Source organism: Bidens hawaiensis, unplaced genomic scaffold (genome assembly GCF_021521415.1).
Source record: "Bidens hawaiensis isolate Kalapana, Puna unplaced genomic scaffold, B.hawaiensis_p1.1 tig00061160_1, whole genome shotgun sequence".
NCBI classification, from domain to species: Eukaryota; Viridiplantae; Streptophyta; class Magnoliopsida; order Asterales; family Asteraceae; genus Bidens; species Bidens hawaiensis.
Genome location: NW_027501015.1, coordinates 20,894 through 33,060, shown reverse-complemented (window position 1 = coordinate 33,060; position 12,167 = coordinate 20,894). Strand labels below are relative to the sequence as shown.

The window sequence follows — 12,167 nt, the reverse complement described above, 5'->3', positions numbered from 1 at the left end:
TGTTTCTGGGTTAACATTGCCCCCGGAATGGGTACAGCACTGGGTTAACAGTGTCCCCAGATGTACTGGTTAACACGGTTAAAGATTATATAAACTATAATTGTATAATAACGATCGTAGGGATCATATTACAGATTGGACGTGTTAACTGATAATGATTGTTGTTACCTGCTTGCATGTGCTAAGGTGAGTTTCACGAGCCTCTTTTTCTGAATTGTTTTTAAATATTTTCCCGGGGCGGAAAGCATGTTACTATTGAAATGTTTAAGTACATACTGAACGCATGGATTTGCGTGTATTTATAAATATTTGATTGTACGGGAATCGTACGGAATGGGTACAGTACTGGGTTAACAGTGTCCCCAGATGTCCCTAGAAGTGTTTCTGGGTTAACATTGCCCCCGGAATGGGTACAGTACTGGGTTAACAGTGTCCCCAGATGTCCCTAGAAGTGTTTCTGGGTTAACATTGCCCCCGGAATGGGTACAGTACTGGGTTAACAGTGTCCCCAGATGTCCCTAGAAATGTTTCTGGGTTAACATTGCCCCGGAATGGGTACTGTACTGGGTTAACAGTGTCCCCAGATGTCCTTAGAAGTGTTTCTGGGTTAACATTGCCCCCGGAACGGGTACAGTACTGGGTTAACAGAGGTTTCACTTGTGGGCTCAGCATAATTACATCGATAATATTATATTATGATATGGATTTATCATGGTTTACTCAAATTGTGAAACTCACCAACTATTCGTAGTTGACCCGTTTTCTCACATGCTTTTCAGGTACAATTAAGATGAAGTGATTGCTTACGTGCTAAATGCTTGATGTGTGTAAGATTTGCGTATGGGATGTTAGGATACATTATATTAAATAGAATTATGTATCATATTGTATGATGTGTGTATCACCTAGACGTTAATGAAATATGAGATAATTTAATTTGAAGTATATTAATGTATTCAGTTTTCTTTATAAACAATGCGGTTGATATCAGAGGTGTCTGTGGCACCCCGGTTACGTTTCCGCTGCGGTTACGGGGTGTTACATCTCTTCATGATGAGGCTGTGTGGCGTGAGCACCGCACCTTGTGCTGTTCACTGGGTTGGCTCCCAACTCTCCCACCACGCTGGGACTCCGTCACCCTGTGCCTTCGCGGGGCTGATTCATGTTCATTTTCTTCTTCATCCTGGTCGTTAGCCTTGTTGCTTCTCAAAGCTCCGCCAAACAGAGTTATCGGTTGACCTCAAGATGAAAAAATTTCTTACATCCATGCCAGTGTTGCAAAAATCCCGACTATGTGTTGATTAATCCCCGATTAACCGCTAGTTCCCACTTCACTAATTAATTTTCGGCTAATCGGCGAATTAATAGGTCAATGGTCAAATCCGACCAAAATCAGGATTCATCGGACATAAACGACTTTTTCTGATGTGATTCTGACCGTAGTAGGCGGTTTCTAGTGAGATTCCGACCAAAATCAGCGGTTTCTGGCGAGATTCCGACCAATCTCCGGCCAAAATGTGTTTGTGTGTGTATAAAACTAAAAATTGCATATAAAAATGTGTGCGTGTATATATAAACTGAAAATCATACATTAAAGTCTGATCCAATTAATCCTGATTATTCCTAGTCCCTACCCCACTGCCAGACTAGCGACTATCGATTTTTACAACACTAAGCCAAACAGAGTTATCGGTTGAACTCCAGAAGAAAACCTTTCTTACATCCATGCCAACATTGCAAAAATCCCGACTAGGTGTCAATTAATCCCCGACTAACCGCTAGTCCCCACTTCATTGATTAATTTTGGGTTAATTTGTCAATGGTCAAATCGGCCAAAATTAGGATTAATCAGACAAAAACGGCTTTTTCTGATGAGGTTTTGGCCGTACTCGGCGGTTTATAGCGAGATTCCGGCCAAAATGTGTTTGTGTGTGTATAAAACTGAAAATTGCATATAAAATTGTGTGCGTGTATATATAAATTGAAAATTATACATTAAAGTCTGACCCGATTAATTCTGATTATTCCTAGTCCCTACCAACTGCCCAACTAGCGACTAACAATTTTTACAACACTGAACCTTGCCATTAGCTTTTTTTTTCTTCGCTTCCCACTATGCCATGACGTTTGGTAGTAGCGGGGTTTGTGGCTGCTGATGTGGATGCAACCTAGTGCCAGCCGTTACATTGAAATTATGCGGATGGTTGGACGTGTTATGATGTTCTCTGTGTTGGTTGTAACGGTGTCTTGCGCCGGATTTGCCCGTTGATGGGCAACTGACGTTTGCCTCGCTACAGTGTAGGTGTTTTACTAGAAATTTTGGCCGAGAAAAACAAAAAATTTAGAAAAAAACTAGTTCTAGCAAAATGCACGGATGGCGCCAATGAAGAAACACTAGTTAATCCTCGGCCTAATTACTTAGCCATTAGGTTAAGGTTTAGTCTTTACCGCGGGGGTTGAGTATAATTCGGCGGATCTGAATGGTTTTACCTATAAAACAAAGAACCGTGAGATCATAACGAAAAGGAGATTGGGGGGGGGGTTGTCTTCTCGTAACCACCATCGGACATGTAATGAATACGAGTAATCGCGGAGCACTGGTGAGTGTTCTCACAATAGAGTAAAAGATATTTTTATTGTTGGAGGTTGCATGGTATTTATAGCCGGATGAGAAGAGAGAGAATGTATGGGTCACCTGTCATGTTAGAAAATCCATCAATAGAAGGGCTTGCAAAACTATGGATTGCAGTTATACTTCGGTCAACAAATAATAAACTCAAATAGGTAATTGAAGAGTTAGGGTTATACACACGTCTAAGAGGCAGCGCAGACAAACATAATTAGCACCAAGTACGAAGTACAAGGTTCAAACAGGCGCTTGCATCGACAAATTCTCTATAATACGTCAAATATGATATAAAAGTGATATGATCCTACCTAGGGTTGGCATATCGTGTATACCCGTACACGATAAGACACGAACACGAAATGGGTATACCTGTACACGACACGAAAACTTATCGTGTACCTGTAATCCAAACACGAACACGAACCTGTTAATACCTGGTATACACGATAATACACGATAGTACACGATAATAGATGTTCAGAAACACATATTTGACAACCTTTTAGCGAAACAAAAGTCAACGAAAGTTCATAAAAGTCTTAAAATTAAACATAAATCCATGCTCCTTAACTTCCAAGTTCCAATTTGTCTTTCTTCTCAAATCTTCAATTCCAAACAATCAAACCTACACACAAAATAAGTATAGTTAATTAGTCATATTAATCATGGGAAATTGGACATATTCATATAGTTTTATCAAGTAACATTATTAGAAAGTTTTAGAGTGAGGTACCTTAGGATTGTTCATTGTTTTTAGCGAGCAACACTACTTGAAGCATTTGGAGTTGGTACCTTAGGATTGTTCACCGAGTTTGAAGCATTTGATTCATAACTAATGCCAAGCGACATTATATCTTATGTGAGCTCTTCCACACTAACTTTGTTAGAACCTACAAAGTACAAACAAACATATACATTATAAAATTATTAATATAATATCATGTATAAAACTTATAAAAATCAAGCAAAGATGGACATTACACAGGAGATCTCTCTTTTCTTTCTTTTTGTTTTCTCTTTGACCCTGATTTGCTATCGTTACATCTTCTTCATCCACCAAATGAACGTCATCATCCACATCCATATCCATTGAGAAGTCATCTTCTAAATCAACTTGGATAAAATCACTCTCCATCTAGAATGAATAAAGAAAAAATACATAAAGTTACACAAAAATAAAACCAAACTTGAACCAAAATAAATATAGTTGAATCAACAAACATACCATTGTTTTAGCTTTCTTATCCTTCGCCTTTTCCACCTTATTTTGTGGGCCACTCATAATTACCTAAATAGTAAATACTAACAAATGTGAGCAATCAAAAGTTCAAAACCAAATAAGTGAAATAACTAACTAAACAGCCCTATAATAGTATAATTCACATCAATACTTAATAGTTTTGTACAAAACAAAATAAACTAAGCAAGTCCCATATGCTTCATCTCATCTACTTATTTTGGCAAACACCTATGCTACTACTACTGTCCAAACACACTTCCATCAAAACCAAGCATTTACTTTTCATAAACTCAGCAAGTCCTAAACATTCTTCATAACTAAAAAACTGCCATTTTATACAAACCGACAAACTCTTTGAATATATATTTAATTTTAACTAATTTTAACACACAACAATCAGAAATCAGTTTATTATGTTAAGTTAAACAAATCCTATACTTCCGAACTGAAATCAAACAAAATCAAATAAAAATTGATGAGGAAACGGAACTTAATTAGCTAATCTCAATACAAAGCAATCAGATATCAGTTAAATTGAAGGACACGAGATGAGGCATTTCACTGATTAGGCCATTAACTTAACCAAATCAAACACGAGATGAGTCATTTCAATAATATGAATTAATTGCAACAAAACAAAACCTACCAAGTTTTAATGTTAGGCTAAAGAGAGTATGGTCGGCGAGAGGTTTATGGCTGAAGAGAGTATGGCCGGCGCCGGTGATGACCAGAGAGAGATACGCCGGCGACGGATGGGATGGCCGGCGGCGGGTGGGAGGATGGATGATGAGAGAGGCGACGACTGATGATAAGAATTTAAGGTTAGGGATAAATGGATAATGGGTTATAATATAACTATATATATATATATATATATATCGGGTAAGGATCCTAAGAGAACCCTTTGCAAATTGAGAACTTTGAGAACCATTTTGGACCACTAAAAACATCTTTAAAAAAAATATTTAAAAAATCATAAAACAAAAAATAACAAAAATTTTAAAAAAGTAAAAAAACCAAAATACTTATATTTCATTCCGGTTTCATTAAAAAAATTTAAAAAATTAAAAAAGAACGTTGTATTATATACATATGTATAATTTTATATAACCATATTATGTATATATGTGTAAACCCTCGGGTGGGCAAAAGTGAAATTGCACTAATTTTGACGTTATTTTACTAATCTCGTGAAAATAACGTTAAAAGTGGCGGAAGGTTAATCAGGCATCATGTGGTGGCGTTGATAGCCGAAAGACGAGGGTACATGCACCAATCAGCCGGTATCCCGATGATTGAGTGCTATGTGCTTTATGTCCAAGGCTTGATGCAAAACTACTATCGAGCCGGGGGTCTCACCGGAAGCAGCCTCTCTATCCCTATGGGGTAGAGGTAAGGCTGTCTACATCTTACCCTCCTCAGACCCTAACATAGCTTTGCTATTGGTGGGATATACTGAGTACGATGATGATGATGATGATGTATAATTTTATATAATCTTTAGTTACGTAATATACACATATGTACGGTATCATTTATCATAAATTATACACATGTGTACAAAAAAACATGTAAATGTACATATATGTATATATTATACATATGTGTATATAACTTAGCTAAACCGAGTTTTTTTAATGAAACCGGGAAGATAAAATAAGAATTTTGGTGTTTTTACTTTTTTGATTTTTGTGTTTTTTTTTATTTTATGATTTTTTTTATTTATGGATTTTTTGTGGTTTAAAATGGTTCTCAATTTCAAAAAAGTTCTCTCATGATCCTGATCCTATATCTATATATATATATAATTTTATAAATAACCAGGTACCTAACAAGTAAACAGGTATTATACTTGTTTAGACACGAAAATTAACAGGTAATTTCGTGTCTACCTGTTTAGTACACGAAACCTGTTAAGGCCTTACCTGTTAAAGTCGTGTCATGTATTCATGTCTCGTGTATAAATTGTCAGCCCTAATCCTACCCCTTCACTTACCTATTCGAGTTCATTCTCTGTTGACCAAAGTATAACTGTTATCTATAGTTTCCAACAACACATACGAGTGTAAATGGCATACAAAAAACTGAAGGACCAAACGTGTGTTTGGTATTGTTAACCAACGTGAATCTTCGTTCACATCACATGGAAATTAAAATATTGATTCATAGAACTTGACCTCATCGATACTTACACGGCAAGTGTTGACTGCGTATGCAACACCCCGCAAGCTACCATGACGTCATCTTCTGCGTCACTTCATCATTCAATTCGCATCTCTCTCTTCCAAATTTCCCATTAATTTTCCTTTCTCGTTGGCCTCTCTCTGAAGATCAATTTCATGTCATGCAGTGAGTTTCAGATTCTTCCGACTTATTATATTATTGTTGCTAATTTAGGGTTTCTGTTTATTATAATTTGTTGATTATAATCTTGAGGTCAGTTTCTGTTGATTATAATTTTGGTACCGTACAACTTTCACAGCTTATGGTACAAGAAGCTAGAGCAGAACTGTTGAAGATATCATAACAAAAGGCCCCAATTTGTGATCCCTAATTTTGGAATTGATGTTTTTTATTTGCTTAAAATGTATCAACGGAAGGTAGGTAAATGGGCAACAAGTTGCTGAGCTGTTGATTTGTTTTTTTTATTAATGGCTAATTACTCTGAACCATCATCATCCATAAGCTTTACATCACCTTCCTATAATGGGTACAATCATAATCATAATCATAACAATTCTAATAATATATCATCAACCGACACGCGGTCAAGTCTTGAAATCGTCAGCTTAAACAAGCTCAGTTGCACCTTAGGGAAACTGTTAACTGAAACTGATTGCAGTTACAGTGATGCAATAGTGGTAGTGGAAGGGAACCATGTGTGCGTTCATAGGTGTATTTTAGCGGCTAGAAGTACGTTTTTCGGTAATTTGTTTAAGGAAAAGAAAGATTGTGATGAATATGGGAAAGTTAAGTACACTATGGGTGATATTTTGCCATTTGGGAATGTTGGGTATGATTCTTTTGTGGTGTTCTTGAACTTTTTATATACTGGAAAACTGAAAGCGTTACCGCCCGAGGTTTCAACTTGTGTTCATGGCGGATGCCCGCATGACACCTGCAGGCCTGCCATTGTTTTTGCCATCGAGTTGATGTATGCAGCGGTTATTTTTCATGTTCCTGAATTGGTTCCGGTTTTTCAGGTATGTGCGTTCTTGCCGTTCATTTCAATATTTGGGGCTTGAAATTTTGGGTTGAAAAAAATTGGCCAAAAATAAAGGATTCCTAAAACGTTAGACCTAAATCTTTATGTTAATAAATAATTTATTACTTATCATGCAATTGTGGTAAAATACACTATCTATTTAGTTCTTTTAAATTAAGTATAATTCAAAAGTTAAATTAAAATATAAAAGTTCGGTTCGGTTTTAATTACACGCAAAAACCAAACCGAAAGTTTGGTTTCTATGAAAACAAAAAACCAAATCATAGGTCTTTGTGTTCGGTTGTTCAAATCCGCTTTTCCAGTTACAGGTTGGTTTTTTTATTTCATGCACACCCCTAATCCATGGTTAGTTTGGAAATAATGTTCTGAATTCACAATATTTTGGAGGATAAATTAATTTAACTCTAGTTTTTGTTAGAATTTTTTGGACGAAGTACAAGAAACAGGAAAGTGTTTGAAAGAACATTTCAAGTACGCGAAATAAATTTTTGGGCTTTACAAGAACAAGGCCAAAGGTTTAATTTGTCTGTAATTAACTTCTGAGCTTGACCTGTATTGAGCCTAAAAGTTTAATGCGTCTGTTTTCCCTGTCCGTCGCTGTTTACAAAAATTGGGACGAACATTGTAAATAGTGTCACTTATCATAGTTAAATTGTTTATTCTCTTGTTTTAGGTTTTAACCTAATACGTTTCATGCTATTGTGCATGTCTTGAAGTTTAATACAGTCTTTTACTTATTCTCATCCATTAAAATGTTCCAAATTAATCTATATAATAATAATATTTTAATAAAAATGCAGCGTCGCCTTCTCAACTTTGTCGAAAAGGCTCTTGTTGAAGATGTGATTCCAATACTTTTGGTAGCCTTTCATTGCGAGTTAACTCAGATCTTGACTCAGTGTGTCCACCGACTCACCCGGTCAGACATGGATGACGTCTCTCTTGATAAAGAACTCCCTCTAGAAGTTTCCAAAGACGTAAAGTCACTTCGTAGCAAGTCTTATAACAATACAGATCCCGTGACAAAATCCGAGGAAGACGCGTTGCGGGAAAAACGAATTAGACAAATACATAAAGCGTTGGACTCGGATGACGTAGAGCTGGTCAAACTTTTGTTGAACGAGTCTAGCATAACGTTAGATGAAGCGGATGGGTTACACTACGCGGTTTTGTATTGTGACCCGAAAGTTGTGAAGGAAGTGCTGGGTTTGGATATGGCGGATGTGAACCGGAGGAACACGCGAGGGTACACCGTGCTACATGTGGCTGCGATGCGTAAGGAGCCGTCGATTATTGTTGCGCTTTTGAGCAAACAAGTGTCAGTTTTGGAGGTGACTCATGATGGAAGGAGTGCGGTTGGGATTTGTAAGCGGTTAACGAGGCCGAAGGATTATAATGAGAAAACCGAACGCGGGGAAGAAGCGAACAAGGATCGGATATGCATTGATTTGTTGGAACGAGAGATTATTAGGAATTCGATGGGTGGAGATGTGCCGATGTTGTCTACGGCTATGGCTGATGACTTGCACATGAAGTTACTTCATTTGGAAAACCGAGGTAACGGGCTTTTGTTGATGTTGGTTCATATGAAATTAGCTTTTTTACCCTCTATTGATTTGTACTGTTATCTTTTTTTATGTTAACATACGTTTCTGTCGTTTCTTGATTTGTACCGTTATCTTTTCATGTGAAGCTACCTTTCTACTCTTTGTAAACTTGTATCCGTATCTTACCGTTATTGGTTTGTACCGTTATCTTTTTCATGTGAAATTCCGGTTTTACCCTTTACTGATTTGTTCTGTTATATTTTTATATGTGAAATTACCTTTTTACCCATCATTGAATTGTATACGAAATTACCTGTTTAACTTTATAATGTATTTCATGTTAAATTACTTTTTTACCCCTTATTGATTTGTACCGTTACCTTTTCATGTGAAATTACCTTTTAACCTTTATTATCTTTTTTTTTTGGTGACATTACCTTTTTACCCTTTATTGATTTGGAGCGTTATCTTTTCATGTGAAATTACATTTTTACCTTTATTATCTTTTTCATTAAATTTATCTTTTTACCCTTTATTGATTAATACCCGTTTTTGGTTTTTGCAGTGGCGTTTGCACGATTGCTTTTTCCGACTGAAGCACGACTTGCGATAGAGAGCGCAAATTCTCACACAATGTCAGCTACAAAAGGGTTGACCGGGAACTTGAAGGTGGATTTGAACGAGACGCCTTCAGTCCAGCATAAGCGACTAGTTTCGCGTATAGAATCGCTCTCGAAAACGGGTAGTTTACTTCTTTCTAAGTGTCTGATTAAAATGAACTATGGTTAAACTAACTGGGTGTCTGTTATTTATGGATTTAGTGGAGATGGGTCGGCGTTTCTTTCCGCATTGTTCAGAAGTACTCGACAAGTTCATGTTGGACGATTTGCCTGACGTGTTTTATCTCGAGAAGGGGACTCCGGAAGAGCAAGTAATTAAACGCAAACGTTTCATGGAGCTTAAAGAAGACGTGCAACGAGCATTCTCGAAGGACAAAGCCAAGCACCCGAGCGACTTGATGCACGGCGTCAAGAATAGATCTCGAAAATACTTGTGATTAATATGGTTCTACCCATTGGAGAATACATCGTATCAGTTGTAGTTGAGGTTTGACAACTATGCAAAATGATAATATTGAGAGTTGCTTTTTTTGTTTACATTTTCAGTAAATATGGAGAAAATTTTTAATATATATATATACACACACACAAGTACTTTTAAGGAATATTGTTTATTTAGTTAAATGATCATAGCAGTTTATGGTTACCAAAGTTAGGCATCTGCATATTACAGGGAATTTGGTTGGTATCGGTTCGTTTCAGTTCTCGTACATGCAGTGCGGATCCAAAAAATTCTCACACGGGTCGGAAATTTTTTGCGTCAGTACTTAGTTATATAATTTTTTAAAGGTCCGATTCGGCTGTTCAGGTCATGTAAATCGATGTATAATTAGTTTTTGACCGGTTCGGCCATTCCAGTCAGATCGGGTCGGTCATATAAAATAGATAATAAGAAAATAATATCATACAACCAAAAGAAGTACGTGAAACGTCATTAGAAACACATAACTAAAATATAATATATCTAATTTTTTTACAGGTTTTTATCTTTTTGAATTTAATCATAACATTATGTTCTTTGATCTTCCTATGCAAGTTTTTCTCAATAAAATAAATACAAATATCATTTAAATTCTTATCACATGTCTGATGATGCAAATTGGACTAGCTGTATTTCATCGGCGTAAAGCAAGCATCTTTCAACGATTACTCGTTTCCCGCTTCAATGAATTTTGACCGACTTTGTTTTAATTAGGTTAAATGTAGATTGGGATAGGCCTTGGGCGTGAAAATTGGGTATAAACTGATTTGGGATTTGAGCTTAAATTTGTAATAAAATTGTTTCTATTTAATTGGATAAGTTATTTATATACGTTTAGATAATTTAATTACAAATATATAAATTTATTTTAATTAGGTTGGTCTAAAAATTTCAGGGGGGTCCACGTCATTCTCAAAACTTCATATGGATCGGTGTCAGACTTTCACAGGAGTCTGAGTAATATATTAGCTAAATTTTTTTTCATATAGGACAAGATCTGTCACACAGCAAAATCGTTAATTTTAATAGCAGAATTCTTAATTATTTATTTTGGATTGTGACAGTCAGCCAATCATATTTAAATAATACAAACACAACTTGGACTTTTATTAAAATCTGAGTTTTACACACGCTTTTATACGTTATTCAAACATACTAGCCCAACATTTTGACCATTCAAACACTTTCCACTATTCCTGATTTTCCTCACAAAGCTTCCATTACCATCATTTATCTAAAAGAGACATTTAAATATTTGTCAACGCAAATTTTTTGAGTTCTCAAATTTTAGACCATAATTTGAAACCATTTGTTACAAAAGAATATATATAATCATCTTTTAACACTTACGAATGTAATCCATAAATAAAGCTTTTCCTAAAGGTTTTAAACCAACATTTTCTTTATTATAACAAGTTTATAAAACATTCGCAAGAAATATGACACATGCAAGGAAATTAAACCTATAACCCAACACATACCAAACTCAAAATATCTGCCCACCAACATTTAACTAAAGCAACTGATCGGTAGGCAGGTTGTCACCTCGATAGATCTATCAACATTTTTATGTCCTAATACCAGGTTAATGGTTTTAACGGCTAGACAATTGTTTACTTACCTTCACGTTCATACTACTTATAGATAGTTATTTCCTTACCTAAGTATTTTACACCAGTCTAATTCAACCTTTACATTTAATACAATTGCAAAATACTCCTTCCGTCCCATTATAAGTGTTCACATTTCTTTTTTTATTTGTCTTATTATAAGTGTACACTTTCAAAATTTATTTGCCAATTTTCAAATTTACCCTTAAACACATACAACTAACATTAAAAAACAATATTAATGCACCCACTTTTCAAGAGCATTATTGTCATTTGGTAAGAAAAAAAATAATCATTCAATCCACCTTAAACTTTATGTTTTTCAAACATGAACACTTATAAGTAAAATACTATTTTAGTAACATATCACCCCCCCCCCCCCAAAGACAGTTTACAATAAAAATGAAGATTTTGAGAAACTCACATTTGCCAAGTATCGGCTCGTACGACAGGTACGCGAGATATTCAAAGGCAAAAATAAAAACGTTCAAAGGCAAAAAATTCTAAAACACTCAGCTAACACCAGAACGCACAGCCAAAAACTTAAAACGCTAACAAACGCTCAAAAACGGGTTTCGTGAAAAAAAGTAAAAAAATTGATCGATTAACAATCCAAAACAGGATTTTTTTCGGTGAACCGATGACTAATTGGATATGTATTGACGATTCTTAGATGTTGGGATGTGATTTCATGGATCGCTTTCGTGAATATATGGTATTCGCATACCTATTGAATATATAGTGTTATTGTATCCTATCTTATATATATATATATATATATATATATATATATATATATATACTAGTAGAAACC

At 35.6% G+C, this 12,167-nt stretch overlaps 1 protein-coding gene across 1 annotated transcript; it reads left to right on the top strand.

The window, feature by feature from the left end:
• Window positions 1-6,491: 6,491 nt before the first annotated feature.
• Window positions 6,492-9,836, top strand: LOC143603288 (BTB/POZ domain and ankyrin repeat-containing protein NPR1-like). Its single transcript, XM_077080123.1, has 4 exons — window positions 6,492-7,072; window positions 7,896-8,652; window positions 9,208-9,384; window positions 9,464-9,836. Exons 1-4 carry the CDS (start codon window positions 6,521-6,523, stop codon window positions 9,697-9,699), a joined length of 1,722 nt encoding a protein of 573 aa, XP_076936238.1. The 5' UTR covers window positions 6,492-6,520; the 3' UTR covers window positions 9,700-9,836.
• Window positions 9,837-12,167: the final 2,331 nt, after the last annotated feature.